This window comes from Ctenopharyngodon idella, chromosome 7 (assembly GCF_019924925.1).
Source record: "Ctenopharyngodon idella isolate HZGC_01 chromosome 7, HZGC01, whole genome shotgun sequence".
NCBI lineage: Eukaryota > Metazoa > Chordata > Actinopteri > Cypriniformes > Xenocyprididae > Ctenopharyngodon > Ctenopharyngodon idella.
In genome coordinates this window covers 47,515,298-47,532,937 of record NC_067226.1, presented here as the reverse complement: position 1 = coordinate 47,532,937, position 17,640 = coordinate 47,515,298, and the positions used below count along the sequence as shown (strand labels likewise).

Sequence of the window (17,640 nt, the reverse complement as noted above, 5' to 3'; positions counted from 1 at the left end):
AAGTTTTAGTCGTACTTTAGTGTCATCTTTACTGCTGTGTCTCCTTTCCTCCCACGGCCTGAGCTCCACTTCCTCTCCAGCCTCACCCTGTACTGCCGCCACTGCTCCGTCCTCATGGGTCTCCACAAACAAGGACATTACAACAGTTAATATAGCCAGACAAAGTTACTGTACACAAACAATGAGGCAAACGTTAATCAGTGGCTTACAGGGGTACGAATGTAAGATGTTTGGGTTTACTGTATCTAATGCATTCGGATCTATTTTGACCCAGAAGAGATACGATATGGTTTTAGTTGAAAAATATTACGTTATTTACACTGGGTCAAAATATAGCAGGAATGCAACAGGTGTATACAGCTTTTTAATGCATTATAAGGTATTGTTAGGCCAAAAAAAAAAATCAATAAAGTCAGTGAATTGCTTTGATATGCAATATTTTATGGTTCTTTTATTGTCCTTTTTAAAAACCACTGGTTGGAAAACAGGAGCAACTTGAGATAAAGATAAACGATTCTTATTTTTGTGTGAATTATCGCTTTAATTGAATAAATAAGTGTGTGAAAGCACCTTGTCCGTGTGGGTCAGACTGTAGCTGTTGATTTTCAGCACAACAGTCACAGAGATGTACAGGAGGAGGAGAATGCCGGGATTGACGTACACAGGCCAGTCGTGTTGTGTGTTGAGCGCGAGGTCGAAAGAAGAGCAGTTTCCAGGCTTTATTACATCCTTCAGGCCAAACAGTCTGGAGCGAAACAAAGAAAACACATTGGCCAAATTCCCTTTCAAGTCAAGTCAGTTCATTCAGTGGCCATATTTACAACACCTCCGGTCAGTTATTTCAGGCACGCAAGACCAACTCTTATCTACATGAAAGGGGAAATACTGGAATCTCAAAAACTGCTTGTCAAATAACAAATTTCAGAGCAGCAACAAAATCTGACATCTTGTTGGTTCAGCCAATGTCTCAAGCAACACCAATTGGCTTATTTATTTAGATATTTGGACTTATTCTGTCATATTGTATGTTGCACTTTCTCACATTCAAAGTAAAATGAATGGTGTATGAATGGTCATCTTGGTGTATACACTACAGGCCAAAATTTTTAAATAATGAATTTTTTTAGTCTTTTATGCTCACCACGCCTGCATTTATTTAATCAAAAATACAGTAAAAATTGTGAAATATTATTACAATTTAAAATAAGTGTTCTCTATGTGAATATATAGTAAACTGTAATTTATTCCTGTGATCAAAGCTGAATTTTCAGCATTATTTCTCCAGTCTTCAGTGTCACATGATACTTCAGAAATCATTCTAAAATGATGATTTGCTGCTCAAGAAACATTTATGATTATTATCAATGTTTTTGGTACTTAATAAATATAATATTAACTATCATTCAGGGTGAGTTCAGCTTTATGATTTTGTTCAAATTTAAATATGTACAATAATAATAGTGATGCTTGCCTTAAACACCACTAATAATCTTGATCTGACAGCAGTGCACCTGAGAGAGTTTGTATGTGACATGATGATGAGGATAAAGTGTAGCCAAATTTTGTTTTATCTCACTGTGACAGCTGTGACAGTTATCTGCAACAGCGCAAAGGTCAGCAGAGATTTATGGGTCAGGAAAGATGCACAGAGCTGGCAGCCAGTAAGTGAGGGTGATACATATCTACGGCTCGAGTCTCAGTGCTGCGTTTCAGTGGGTTACGCAAGGTTGGCAGGATACAGCACCTTCACCTCCCCAGCCTGAGGCGCTATTTTAGTCCAGCAGTGACTCTCGCATTTACATCACACACCCTGCCCTAACACGAGCCTCGTGTAATTAACACACATGAACAGCCAGACTGCTTTACTAACCACAGTAAGGTAAGATTGGGTAAGAAACTTGAAATCCTATTTGCATTGAACATAATGATGTTTTTATATGACCAGTAACTTTAATTAGATTACTGAGAAATAAAGGTAAACATCAACTGAAATAAAATAAAAGAAACTTATTTTATTTCAGCTAAGGCAACATTTCTCATTTTCATTTATGGTGGATCAAACCTGCATAAAATAAAAAAATAAAAAATAAAATAAAATAAAATAAAATAAAATAATAAAAAAATAAAATAAAATAAAATAAAATAAAATAAAAAATAAAATAAAATAAGAAATAAAATAAAATAAAACTATGAGATAAAATACATTCAAAATGTACTAAAATAACTAAAACTGAAATAAAAATTAATAGAAATTAAATAGACATTTAACAAAAAGTAATAAAAATGACAAAAACACACAACAAAATTACTAAAACTTTAACAAAAATGAATATGAAAACTAATTTAAAAATGTAATAAATATTACTATCTCAATGATACTAAATTAACACTTCACAGAAGCACCTGAGAGGCATGCTGTTACTAGTGTTATTATTTTTAATTTAATACGTCATATAATTCATGATGTTATATTCCTCAATAATTCCAAGAGTTATGTACATTAAAACCTATAGGCTATTTGAAAGAAATTGAATTATAGTGTTTTATTATGACATATCTTCATTTAAAATATGGACAATTATTTTTACTCTTTTACTGGGATTCTGCTTTGTTTGTTCAACTAAATTGTCAAAACACAATTTTAATAGAATAGATGATTTAGTATTTTACATTAATGACAAAAAAAATGATATGCATATTAAAAAGTAATAATATAAAAAAACTACAGTGAAAAGTTGTGCATTATGAGTTATGACAACCATTAGCAAATGTGTTCATTTATTTCTCTTCACACTGGCTGATGCTGATGTTAAAATGTAAAAGTAAATGTTATCCCATCTTATCCTATTCTTTGAAGCAGATTGGATTACAATGTAAATACCAAAGTATATGAATATGGTCATTTTACAGTACCATGGTACAAATCAAAGTACCAAGGTATTACAGTTTAATGCCATTACCTCACCGTACTACCGCCACAATCATCTCTTGCTGGTACTACCAATAAAGGTCAGTGCGATTTTGCCAAGTAGAACATGTTTCTGGATCAACATTCTTTTGTTGGTCCTGGAACGAGAGTCCTGTCAAGAAAACACAGTCCTAACCCCAAACCTAACCATTAACCCTATGCTTAACCCGAACTCAAACCATATCGTTTAATATCACTGTTGTCCCACGACCTGTGAAAGATGTTGATCCAGGAAATGGTGTCAGTGTTTCCCTACTTTTAAAAATCACGGTAACCAGTCTCATCGGCTTACAGGAAGGTAGTTCCAGGACAAACAAGGATGTTGAACTAGGTACACATACTACTTGGCCAAAATGAGAGTAAACTGGGCAGTGAAAATGATGCTAGATGTACAGGGACTGTAAAGAGAGTAATGAAGAGTAATACCTGGCCCACAGGCCCGCCGGGGAGAACAGCTCTTGTGCAAATGAGCTCTGATACAGGTAAAGACACACCAGGTGTCCCCCTGTGAAGAAGGCCACCATCACACACAGTGTATTAAACCCCAGATGGCTGATGGGAAAGTGGCAAGCCCACCAGGTACACACTCCAATAAAGAGGAGGAAGTAGAAGGCCGAGAATGCAGAGGGTAAAGTGATTCCTGAAAAGAGAAAGACATGAATCTTGTTTATATTGTATTCAGGGCTTGACATTAACACCCGCCAAATATTTCAGCAGTGGCATCGCTTGAATTTCGGTGCGTATTGCGCATAATTTTACTTATTCCTGCAGATTTTGTTCTCACACCCAAAGTGCGCACACATAAAGCCGCCTCTCAGTACTAAATTGAGTTCGTTTTCGCTGCTTATTGTGCTTAAACAGTCAAAAACACAGAAAATAATGTCAAAATGCCGATCTTGGCGAGTATTCATGTAAACACAGTCAGTTGTTTTAAGTGAACTTAAACAGTTGAGAAAGAAAACACGTGTAACAGTATAATGGATCCGTGCGTCAGGTCTTAAAGTGACAGCAGCCTAATAAACCTGCTGCCAAATTATGAGAGAACATTAAAATATCTATAATGCAGTTTTTCATGGTATCATTATCAAAACTGTGGCCAGTGAAAATGCTGAGTGGCGAGTAACTTTGGAAAACCACTAGCCACAGTGGCTGGTCAGCAAAAAAGTTAAAGTCAAGCCCTGATTGCAATAGATATTGTTTAAGTAAAGTCTTTTCTCTGATTCTCTTACCAGCCAGTGCTAGTAGTGTGATGGCCAGGATGCGGCCCATGTTCCTGAGGAAGCGCTGTGCTGTGGCTCGCAGGCGGGCAGCTAACTGTGCCGCCCCACTGCTCGAGGAAGGACTCTCCTCTTCCTCAGTCTCACTACAGGACATTCCCTCATCTTCTCTCTCAACGCCATCATCTTCGTCTTCTGTTTCGTCCTCCTAAAAATAAGAGGACATAGACATGACAAAGACTTTTTTAGGATGCAAAAATAGGCCACATAAAGGCAAGTGATAAGATAAATGACATCCAGCTTCCCCACTCTGGACGTAATGGGTGGAGCTTAACCTTGTCCAGCTCCACCTCTGTGGGAGTTATGTTTAGGGTATGGGTAGGGTTAGGATGTGTCTAGCTCTACTCATTACGTCCAGCTAGGGGGAACTGTATGTCATTTGTCTCTGCAGTGCGCAGCCTCTTCATGAAGGCCCTGATATACTTCAAGTGAAATTGAAGAATGAACTGGTGTGACGTCATTTCGACCAAAATCAGGCCAAGTTCGTTTGAACAGCTTGCCAAAGCGAACTTTCTGGAAAAGTTTGCTCTGGCTGGTAAACACCTCTGAACTACCATTGGTCTGTGGTGATGATGTAATAGGTGGGTGTGGCTTTGAGGCTCCACCTTCTTTGACTCCTCTGTTCATTTCTTCTGATCAGTCCGTCGAGGTCAGACGTGAGTAAAAACATGAACACACTGAAGAGCCGCTTTATTGTAGAAACTGAAGTTGTAATTCTAATTGAAAGAGACTCTGATGTCGCCTGTCAACGACGTCATATTCGTATTACTCTCGGTTTCCAGTTTTACTTTTGTAGAAACCATGGAAAAATCAAAGATGCTTTAATATATTATGTGTTTTATTAGACAGGTGAGCAACTGTTTGGATACAGTTATCAACAGAAAACTAATCATTGTTATATAGCTAAACACGGTTAGTCTTATTGTTTGAATCGCTTGTTTTCTTGATTTACCACAAGTACCATGTTTTTACCATGCCTCAGAGACAACACTATTTTGTCAAGTGGCTAACATAGCATAATCAGAGGGCTTTGTCCATCAAACAACATATTTTTAAATGTCATTTAGCAACACAAGTCTTCCAGTTTTTATTAATATGACATTCTAATATCGATCTAGATCACTGCAAAGTGCAACAAGTGTCTCACAGCAGCCACCGAGCGAACACACAGAGTAACGTTATAACATAACTTGCAACACAATCAAATGTATTTAGTATAATTGTTTTAACCATGTAGTACAACGCTGTGTTACCCCACATACGCAACAAAAAGAGCGGAAGCCAACAGCAGCATAGGCATCATAAAATCTCAGCTGAACTCCCGCTGCTCTCGGCCAGCCCTGCTTCATACCACCGTAACGTTAACTTTAATATATTAGCTCATCCATGAATTTGATTTCTGCCCGAGTTCGTCGGATTGCTTTCCATCGGCTGTGGAGGTGAAGACGACAACTCCCATGATTCCATGCTCATTCATGGCATCGTCAAGCTACGCCTTTGTTTTGAATAAGCCTCTAGTGGCGAAAATTACATATTGTGCCTTTAAATGTGGACGGCATCAGGATGTTCACTAACAGTAAACTGCTGGTCATGTATTCAAACTTCTTTTTACCCCTAAATGAAGGATGAAAAAGAGCTTTGCTGTGAGTATATCTGGGCCTTTAAAATTATGTTTTTTTTTTTAATCCAAAAATCCTATACAGGTATATGTATTTCTACTTATGTTTGTGTGACAAAAGTTCTACTGAAAATCTATTACAATGCTGGTGTCCCAAACTGTAAATGTGCTGTCAGAGAAATAGATACAGTAAGAAACAGAAACAGAAAGAGGTATTTGTCTAGAAAATGATGTGTCAGCAAAACATCAAAAGGTGAAGGAATTTTTCTCAGGCACGTACACACATGTGAGAGTGTGTTACTCTTGGCTCCTCGGGGTCATAGCAATCATAGCTGGCCAGACCCGCAGAGCCAGACAGGCATGTTTGCATCATGAGATGTTTTTGGCTAAAAATGAAACACCATTCAAACCAGTGACCTGCTGCAGTCAAGGAGGTCTATAACACCTGGAGAGGCTTGGATCGCTTTCCCATTGACTGCATTACATTTGCGATTTATATGTTGCTTGCAAAATATGTTACTTTCTAACAATACACAGCTACTTTTGAATGGACAGCAATGGTATTTTTGGCAGAAAAATGGTGTAGTTATAACATCTACCAGCAGCGGCTAACTGAACCATGCTAAACAGACAAACCTTGATCCCTTGGTTTGGATCATGGGGTGCTTTGGGTTAAAAAACTGACACAGCTTTCAAACTCTTGACCTGGTGCAATACGAGTTCATTATTGCGTCATTGAAAACTTTAGAGTCTTTCACGCATGTGAGGTAAGTTTTCAAACATCCACCTATTCTTGCTGGCACATACACCTCTGCTAGAATAAACTTCTGAAATAAACCCTGAACCTTGCAACAAAGCAGTGAAAGTTACTTCATGTAAATGAGAGTCTGTGTGTATTCAATCGGTTACTGATCTGAAGGGATGAAATATGGTGTGACTGTATCAGAAGACACAAGGTTGGCTATATTACTGTCTGCTATGAGAGCATCAAAGACACACAAAGTACAGCGTTAAGGCCTGTTCACACTGAGGACGACAACTAGCCATGAAGTTATAATCATTCTAACTCTATTTTCAAACTCTAGAGAATAGCGGCGATAACTACAATGATAAAGACACAAAGGAAAGGTTTTGTTGGACTCACTTTCAAAACGTTGGTGGCCAATCAGAATCCACCGACTTTAAAGATCTCTTAGGATTTAAAGTGGTGAATAACTGCAGTGAGGGCTTATAATAAACATTACATTGTTGTCCACTGGTGTAGACATCAGTTTTAGAGTGCTACAGGTAATGATTCCGTTGTTGCGCTTCCGGTGCCATCTTCCCGAAGTTTTCACGTTTTATTCTGACAAGAAATAAATCAGTAGTACAGGAGTTGTGATTTTTTTAAGCTTTTATGTGTCTAAATGGGAATAGATAGATTGTCTGTGATATTAAATGTCATCACGTCGAACAGGTAAACTCATCTCCTCACTAGCCCGCTTCTGTAGCCTTGTTGTGTTTATATGAGACTGAGATTACAAGTTTGGTCACAAGTCCACCCCATAAACATATCCACTATGTTAAGACTGTGTCTTACAGTTTTTCTCAATTGATTTGACACATTTCTCCTAAGTAATGTTACTGCTCTCAAAACAGTTAACACAGCGATCTAAACACACTCTTATCTCAGCCAAACAGTTCAACTTTACTGCAAAATAAATCATTGCCTTTTTTTTTTTTCTAGTAATGCATTTATTAAAAGTAAATACTAACATCAAAACTAAAGTGTATTCTCTAATGATTTTAGAACACTTTCAGCTGTAGATGTACAAATACACTGATGAAAATACACCTTTATTGTAATGTTTTTCCAACAGGTTTTGTTATTTGGATCATTTAGCAAATAAAGTTTCAAAAACTGTATTTTTAAAAAATCTTTTCAAAACTGATGTAATGCATATTTTTGAGTCATGAACAATGTGTTTAAACAAGTTTCAGTTGTTACATAACATTTCAAAGTGTTTAATTCATTATTATTATTTATTTTATTTTTTTTACTTTTTTGTCAGGTGGTACAACCAAATATTTGTAAATATATATCTACCCATACTTGAAATTAGCAGTTTTTATTAGTAATTGAGAGATATCTACAACCCTTTTCACTCGGCCACAGTGATCTATTGATTTCCTCTGGATGTTGCATTACAGTATCAGGTTTAACGTTATTACCTTGTTAGTTGATAAAATATTAGCAGTTGTGCCACCCTGACATTTGAGAATATACAAAATGCCAGGCAAAAGTTTTTCAATTATCTCAACAGCTTTAAAACTACAGATACTTATAAAATTTGTTTATATGTACACTATATTGCCAAAAGTTTTGGGACGCCTGCCTTTACGTGCACATGAACTTTAATGACATCCCATTCTTAATCCGTAGGGTTTAATATGGAGTTGGCCCACCCTTTGCAGCTATAACAGCTTCAACTCCTCTGGGAAGGCTTTCCACAAGGTTTAGGAGTGTGTTTATGGGAATTTTTGACCATTCTTCAAGAAGCACATTTGTGAGGTCAGGCAGTGATGTTGGTGAGAAGGCCTGGCTCGCAGTCTCAGCTCTAATTCATCCCAAAGGTGTTCTATCGGGTTGAGGTCAGGACTCTGTGCAGGACAGTCAAGTTCCTCCACACCAAACTCACTCATCCATGTCTTTATGGACCTTGCTTTGTGCACTGGTGCGCAGTCATGTTGGAGCAGGAAGGGGTCATCCCCAAACTGTTCCCACAAAGTTGGGTGCATGAAATTGTCCAAAATGTCTTGGTATGCTGCAGCATTAAGAGTTCCTTTCACTGGAACTAAGGGGCCAAGCCCAACCCCTGAAAAACAACCCCACACCATAATCCCCCCTCCACCAAACTTTACACTTGGCACAATGCAGTCAGGCAAGTACCGTTCTCCTGCAACCACCAAACCCAGACTCGTCCATCGGATTGCCAGACAGAGAAGTGTGATTGGTCACTTCAGAGAACACGCCTCCACTGCTCTAGAGTCCAGTGACGGCGTGCTTTACACCACTGCATCCGACGCTGGTGATGTAAGGCTTGGATGCAGCTGCTCGGCCATGGAAACCCATTCCATGAAGATCTCTACGCACTGTTCTTGAGCTAATCTGAAGGCCACACGAAGTTTGGAGGTCTGTAGCTATTGACTCTGCAGAAAGTTGGCGACTTCTGTGCACTGTGCGCCTCAGCATGCGCTGACCCCGCTCTGTGATTTTACGTGGCCTACCACTTCATGGCTGAGTTGCTGTTGTTCCCAATTGCTTCCACTTTGTTATGACACCACTAACAGTTGACCGTGGAATATTTAGTAGTGAGGAAATTTCACGAATGGACTTATTGCACAGGTGGCAACCTATCACGGTACCACGCTTGAATTCACTGAGCTCCTGAGAGCGACCCATTCTTTCACAAGTGTTTGTAGAAGGTATGAACTATTATGAAAACATCTGAGAATTTTGTGTGTAGTGTTTTGAGGAAATGATTCACATGATTTGCAATTTGTGTGAAATGAATGAAAATGTACAATCTGTTTAGGACAATTACAAAGTGTTCAGATCACTGAGTTAACTGTTTTGAGAACAGTGATCTGAGTTTGGAGAAATGTGTCAAATCAATTGAGGAAAAACTGTAAGAACTAGTCTGACCAACTAGCAATTAGTTGGGGCTAATCAGTCTTACTTTGTTCCTTTACGTAACTGACTTTAAAAAGTTATGACTGGTCTTGAAGAAAAAAATTAGATGACTAACTTGTAAGACTAGTCTAAGCAGTTTATGCAACTGGCCACAGATAAGTCTCATTTTGCTGGACTAACTTTGCTTTCCCATCATAGTTCATCTGCTCCTTTTTCTGACCTCTTGACCCTGAATATGAAACCTGTGTTAGACTCATTCAAGGGCAAAGGATGGTTGTATTCCAGTCTTTGAGGCTTTGAGGCTTAGTGTCCTCAGTGTCAGGGTCGTCCCTCATTCCACAGCCTCATGTGACTATTAACACCGTCTCCAATACTAAACACTGAGCCTCAATAAGGCATCAGCTGCCCGTTGGAAGGATCCATGTAATGAATCTTCAGGCCAATCTAAACCTTAATTAGTGTGTTGACTATATACTCTCAGGGGAAAAAAAGTGCAAAAATGTTTACCTTTAGTAGTACAGCAACATGTCACTGGGGCAGTACCCTCAAAGAGACATATTTGTACCTTATTTACCCCTAAAACATTACAGTAGTACCTTAAAGGGCCCAATAAACTCATTGCATTCTTCGCTTTTGGGTAAAAAAAAGGGTAAAGCAAGCAGCTTTACAGCATTAAAAATGTGAAAAACAGTGTCAATGTCAGAAGAAATGAATCAGAGAATATTTACACCTAAAAGAAGGCGGAGCTTCTGAGCCACACCTACCTATTACATCATAGCCACGGACCAATGGTAGTTAAGTAACTTTTCCCAGAAAGTTCGCTTTGGCAAGCTGTTTCGAACTCCAAATGAACTTCGTTGGCCAGATATTGTTTAAACTGATGTCACACCAGTTCATTCTTCGATTTCACTTGAAGTATATCGGGGACCTTATGGGTACATATTACTAATCTAAGGTACAAAAAATGTACTTCCATAGTATGAAAAAAATACTATGGAAGTCAGTGGTACCCCACAACTGTTTGGTTACAAACATTCTTCAAAATATCTTATTTTATATTCAACAAAAGAAAGAAACTACTACAGATTTGGAACAACTTGAGTGTGAGTAAATGATGACAGAATTTTCATTTTTGGGTAAACTATCCCTTAAGATTGTGACTTTTAGGGGTAGATACAGTACAAAGTTGTCCCTTTAAGGGTACTAATCCCAGTGACAACTTACAAATGTTTTGTACGTTTGACAAAATGTGCAAAGCTTTGGAAAAAATCATCTGCTTAATGTGTAAATGTAAAAGTTTTGCACTTTTTTGACAGTTTAAGCTCACTGGATACATTTTAAATAAATGATATTGTATAATTCCTATGAGAAACAACCATTTAAATCACCCAAAGCTGGTTAGGCTGGTCTGTTTTGCAGGTTTTAGGGTTCATGTCAGGTCAGACTAGGAAACCATGGGTTGATCAACAAAACACCAGTTTCACCATGCTTAAGACCAACTAAACCAGCTTAAACTAGACTAAAAAAAGCAGTTTCTTTCATCTGACATCTTATCAAAATATCCAAAAGTTTCAATGCCATGAACCTTGCATACTTCCATCTCATCTTCTGGTGCGCTTATTGTAGCAGCATGGGAAGCTGTAAACAAAACACGGTTTCCTGATGGTAAAATGCCGGAAGTTGTGTGCTGTTTGGTGTTATAAAAAATGCGTCAAGTAGTTTTTTCCTTCTCTTTATTTTCCCTTTTGCATTTCAGAGCCTTCCACTTCATGCACTTATGTGTTGAGAGTGTATTCAAGACCCGACTTCATTTACAAGTTTCATAACTGTCATCATAAACCACCTACCAATCAGGACTAAACCTCCAGGTTACATAGTTTTTTACTGCCAATTCTATGTCTGCATCAAAACTATATTGTGTTTATTATAATGCAATGTGGAACTTGATGCATGGACGTTGGTTTTTGCTGCAGCATTTCTTTTCTCTTCAGTAAAACAGAGACGTGTATAAACGCATTGCATCAAGATATAATTTTGTGTTTCCCATTTGCCCAGTCTCAAACTGCAGGCCAATACTTAGGAATGTGTTTCTTAAATATTATATTGTTCCTACACCAATTTACAAGGCAGGTGGTTGCAAATTGGCTAAAATGCTACAACACACTAAATGTTGGCATAAAGTGGTAGTTAAACTGTTGTAGAAGTCATGTGGAAATGAAAATTGCTACTCTTAATAACCCAACACACCCAATTCAGTACATGGAGCTTTCTGTGAACAACATGACGATTTGAAGTGGGTGTAATAAATAAAAGTCCCCAGGAAACCATTGCTCAGCACTGATTCATTTTGAATTCATTCATTTAGATGACTGATTTCAATGAACCGACTGGTCTTTTTTACCATAATCTATAACAAGTACATTCTATAATAGTTTTAGATAAATTATAAAACTATTAGTGGTGCTTGCCAAGGTCAGTGGGCAAACAACACTCACATTTTGTTCACTCACATTAAGCTTTTTGCTGCTTTGGTTTGTAATTTCTAGAGTTTCTCACTGCTTTTTCCACTATAGTTTAACTATGTTAAATCACGAGTGGTTTGTAACTCTGTAAGCATCTACACTGTCATTATCATCTCTTAACAGTCCCATTGCAGCGTTTTACTCATTCTTTTGCATTTGAGGGTAGAAACGAGTCAGACAGGTGAGTAGAGGTCAGCTTTGAACTATCTGGGAAAAATATTTATATTAGCGGTGTTGAAACGGTGTCTATTGTTAGATTCCAGTAAAGCAGACACACACGCCTGGATAAGCACTTGGGCCTCTATTGGTAATTGATCTTATAAAGGTCCTATTTTTCTATGCTGACACATACAGCGAGCCAGCCAGTGTTTGTTGATGCTGTTGGCTTGGCAACAGCAGCAGGAAGTTGTCAGACTCTGGGCCGCTGTACAGTGCTGGAATGGTGCAAAGAGTCAAATGGAACAAAAAAATAGAAAAGAAATGCGGGAGCAAGAATCACATGAAACATCACAAAACGTGAACAATATTTAAAGAGAATCAAAGAATTTGATGGTTTAAAAATGTTTTTTATCATTACTATTTTCTACTTCATTAAAAAAAAGTAAAGTATACTAAAAACATTAATCAAAAATGAGCTTTTTTAAAGTCTGCTGCCTTTTGTTTAGATTCCAGCTCAATCAAATTAATGAGGTGCATCATGGGATTTTCAAAGAGGAAGAGTTCACATTGGCTGCATTTCAGTTCCCTCCAACGCATCCATTTAAATGTTTTAAATAACATTTTAGGTTGGTGAAGCACGATTTCTCTGTATAAACATAATATACTGTATAAACTGAAGGGTTACGAACCGGAGAAGATTTCCACCTCAAAGAAGGCGGAGCCTCAGAGCCACACCCACCTATTACATCATCACCACGGACCAATGGTAGTTCGAAGGTGTTTACCAGCTGCTAATTTCACTAAGGCAAGCTATACTTCGTTCTGGCCTGATTTTGTGCGAAATGACGTCACATCAGTTCGTTCTTCGATTTCGCTTGAAGTATATCAGGAATCCGCCTTCACATAGATAAGCAAATAATATCATAAGAACTAAATTTTCTGGTGTGTATGCAGCAATAACACTACAATGTAAGGCTGTTGTGAGTGGTTAATAGGTAGCGGGTGGTTAGTTGTTGTGGGTGGATGTTTTGTGTCGCTTCTGGCCCAAGTCAAGAAAAGTCATGGCTCATCACTCCTCAATAAACTGCATGATGGTCTGATTCTGGTCCAATTACCAACACTGTATGAACACAGTGATGCTGGATCATGTTTCTGCTTCTCACTTTTTTGTTCACTTTAATTCTTGTTGCTATGTTTGTGTGACTTGTGCAGGAATTCATGTTCACCAAAGCAAAACGTTTGACCTTGTGGCCATGGTTACAAGCTGTTGACAGCACACACACACACACACACACACACACACACACACACACACACACACACACACACACACACACACATTCAGCTTTGCATGACATGATAGTACTTTCATTTACAATCCAGTGAAAACATTCCCTGCATTGAACTTTTGAGGAGTTAAATTGTTTTCTAAGCAGCACTAGATACTTCTGCGGTTTTGTTTGCAAGTGTCCAAAAGTCCAAATAAATAATAATAATAATACTGCATTTAATTTCGAATGCGCTTTTCTTAGACTCAAAGCGCTAAATCACAAATTATAAAATAACAAAATTGACAGCACAATAAAACAAATCACAGTCAATTACAATAAGCAGCTCTAAAAAGGTGAGTCTTTAAAGAGTTTTTAAAACAGTCCAGTGTTGGAGAGTCTCTAATCACAGATGGTAATGCATTCCACAAACGTGGAGCTGAAACAGAAAGCTCGACCACCCATAGACTTTAATTTATACACTGGCTGCTGAAGGATACATGACCCACAGGAGCGGAGAGAACGGCCTGGAGTGTAGGAGGCAACTAAACTGCAGAGATAAGCAGGGGCAGTCCCATGAATCACTTTATATGTTAAGATAAGTATTTTACAATCAATTCCTGCTTGTATAGGAAGCCAATGCAAGTTATAAAGTACCAGTGAGATATGTTGACGAGCAGTTGTATGTGTCAACAGCTGGGTGGCTGAATTCTGAATGTATTGTAATTTCTTGATAGACTTGTTTGGGAAACCGACATAAAGTGCATTGCAATAATCAAGCCATGACGCAATAAAAGCGTGAATAAGCCTTTCTGCATCCGGCATGATGCAGAAAGAAAATATGAAAATATTAAAGGGTTAGTTCACCCAAAAATAAAATTTCTGTCATTAATTATTCACTCTCATGTCGTTCCACACCCGTAAGACCTTCATTCATCTTCATAACACTAATTAAGATATTTTTGATAAAATCTGATGGCTCAGTGAGGCCTGCATTGACAGCAAGATAATTTACACTTTCAATGCCCAGAAAGCTACTAAAGACATATTTAAAACAGTTCATGTGACTACAGTGGTTCAACCTTAATGTTATGAAGTGACGAGAATACTTTTTGTGCACCAAAAAACCCCCAAAATAACGACTTTATTCAACAATATCTAGCGATGGGCGATTTCAAAACACTGCTTCATGAAGCTTCGAAGCTTTAGGAATCATTTGTTTCGAATCAGTGGTTTGGAGCGTGTATCAAACTGCCAAAGTCACGCCCCCCCAGTGGTGAACCATTGAAATTTCGAAACACTTATGACGTAACGAAGCCTTGTTTACTGAAATCACATGACTTTGGCGCTCCAAACCACTGATTCGATACAAAAGAATCGTTAAGCTTCGAAGCTTCATGAAGCAGTGTTTTGAAATCGGCCATCACTAGATATTGTTGAATAAAGTCGTTTTTTTTTTTTTTTTTTTTTTGTGCACAAAAAGTATTCTTGTCTCTTCATAACATTAAAGTTGAACCACTGTAGTCACATGAACTGTTTTTAAATATGTCTTTAGTAGCTTTCTGGGCATTGAAAGTGTAAATTATCTTGCGGTCAATGCAGGCCTCACTGAGCCATCAGATTTTATCAAAAATATCTTAATTTGTGTTCTGAAGATGAACAAAGGTCTTACAGGTGTGGAACGACATGAGGGTGAGTAATTAATGACAGAATTTTAATTTTTGGGTGAACTAACCCTTTAAGGTATATCTATACAGCACTATGGACATGAACAACATTAGTACTGCAAGGCATTTTTTAATGTAACATCTGGAGGATATTTTATCTTAATATAAAAGATACACTCAGGAAACTTCCACCTGACCAACATATAAAATCATCAACCACAATTAGTTTTTTTACATGATATAAAGAGGCAGGTAATTCTCCAATCGATGATACCACAACAATAGACTGTTAGCATGGCGCGTATACATTTCGTGGTCACGATTTCCCTGCATCTAAAAAGTACAGAATATTTTATGGATATAACTCTGCAATTAAGCAGAACATGCAGCTGTTCCTGAGGAGATCACATTTGCTCGACAAAACTTCAGTAAGAAAAAATAAAGCCAGCGAATCAAACTAAAGGCCCCGATTTACTTCCAGGAAAATCGAAGAACGAACTGGTGTGACGGGATGTTCACTAACAGTATATCTCAGGTTAAGTATTTCAAACATCTTTTTACCCCTAAGCGAAGAATGAAAGAGAACTTCTCTGTGAGTGTGTCGGGGCAGCATTACTCAACATAATGAGCTGCTCGAACACAAGAGAGCAGAAGATGGCAGTAGGCCTGGTCTGCGCTCAGCTCACCTCATGTAGAAGTGCAGACATGTGAGGTACGAGCCCCTCCTCTCTCTTCTTCAACAGGCGGTTACAGAGGATGAGGGTGATCAGAGAGATGATGAAGATGCCAAGATCTGGGGTCAGGAGCCACACAACAGCCCAAGGGTCGTCCAGGGGCAGCCTGCAGGAGCAAGAGCAAACGCCGCTGTTAAACTCCATATCTGAGCAATGTGGCGTTAGAGAGGTCATAAAATGGCACTTTCCAAGAAAAGGGTTAAATTAAATTAAATAAAATAAAATAAAATGTTAATATAAGCATTTTATTTTTTTATTTTCACAAATAAAAATTATATTTGGTATCATCTGAATAATAAATAAAATAAAATAAAATAACATTTTAATATACACAATAAAAATAAACATATATAACCATAAATAATAATAATAAAAAAAACATTTTAATATACATAATAAAAATAAGCAGATATAAATAAAATAAAATAAAATGTTAATATAAGCATTTTATTTATTTATTTTCCTAAATAAAAATATTTATTATCATCTGAAAAATAAATAAAATAAAATAACATTTTAATAGACACATCATATTAAAGCTTATAAAATAAAAGCATATAAAATAAAATAAAACAAAAAACAACATTTTAATATACACATTAAAATAAATAAAATAAAATAAAATAAAATAAAATAAAATAAAATAATAAAATAAAATAAAATAAAATAAAATAAAATAAAACAAAACATGACGTTAATAAGCATTTTTTCCCCTAAATAAAATGATATTTGGTATCATCTGAAAAATAAATAAAATAAAATAATAAAATAAAATAAAATTTTAATATAAACATTAAAAATAAACATAAAATAAAATAAAATATTTTTTTAATATAAGCAGTTATTATTATTATTTTTTTTTTCCCAAATGAAATGATTTTTGGCCATTTTAAGCCCTATTTTGTAGTACTCAAAAATCTACTTGTAATACCCCCCAAAAATTAAGTAGTTTTTTTGGGTACTACAAAATAGGGCTTGAAAATAGCCAAATACAATTTCATCTGGGGGGAAAAATAGAGTGCTATATGCTATGTATATATATATATATATATATATATGTGTGTGTGTATATTATATACCTTTCATCTGAAAAAAAAATAAATAAATAAATAAATAAAATAAAATAAAATAAATAATGGGTATCACACGTTCATATGGTGAAAATCATGCATTAACAGTATGAAAAATATTGGTATTTTATGCTAAAATTAGTTTTGGTAATAAGATAATGATCAGAAATACTTTTTCCATGATTAAGTAAATGTCACTTGTATAAAAAAAAAAATGCTTTAGTGAGACACTTTATTAATTTAAACTTTATTCGTATGAAGAGTAGAGAGTATATGGCCTTGCTGTTCCCTCAGACCTGAACATTGTGATCTAACACTGATCATTTTCAAACAGGTCAAGGTGACGCCTCTCATTCCCCACATTCTCCACATACCTGGACACTCCAACATGTCTTGATAGAGTCTCCCATGAGCTGCCTATGGAGAGAGAAAGAGAGAGGGATTGTGAACTCAGGATAAAGTGAGTCACAGTGAGTTCTACACGCTGGACATAAAGGCAAGCCGACCACAAAAGCCCTCGCAAAGCTACCGAAACATTTCCATGAGCCACTGAAGTCAGCCAAAGGCTACGAGCCCTTGAAGTCTCAGCCTGGCGACTCCTTAAAGAAGTCTGGGACTCAGGAATGATGCATCTTGCATCAGTCTTTCAGGACAGTTTGGGAAGGGAAAGCAAACAACGTCCAA

General features: G+C 37.0%; 1 protein-coding gene across 1 annotated transcript in view; it reads right to left on the bottom strand.

The window, feature by feature from the left end:
- Positions 1-17,640, bottom strand: part of piezo1 (piezo-type mechanosensitive ion channel component 1) — a 101,472-nt gene that overhangs the window by 39,048 nt on the left and 44,784 nt on the right. Inside the window, exons 4-9 of the mRNA XM_051901052.1 lie at positions 17,331-17,373; positions 15,839-15,992; positions 4,198-4,393; positions 3,395-3,608; positions 571-745; positions 16-120 (exon numbers count right to left, since the gene is read on the bottom strand). Coding sequence (XP_051757012.1) covers positions 16-120; positions 571-745; positions 3,395-3,608; positions 4,198-4,393; positions 15,839-15,992; positions 17,331-17,373 — 887 coding nt within the window. The remainder of the gene's footprint in view (positions 1-15; positions 121-570; positions 746-3,394; positions 3,609-4,197; positions 4,394-15,838; positions 15,993-17,330; positions 17,374-17,640) is intronic.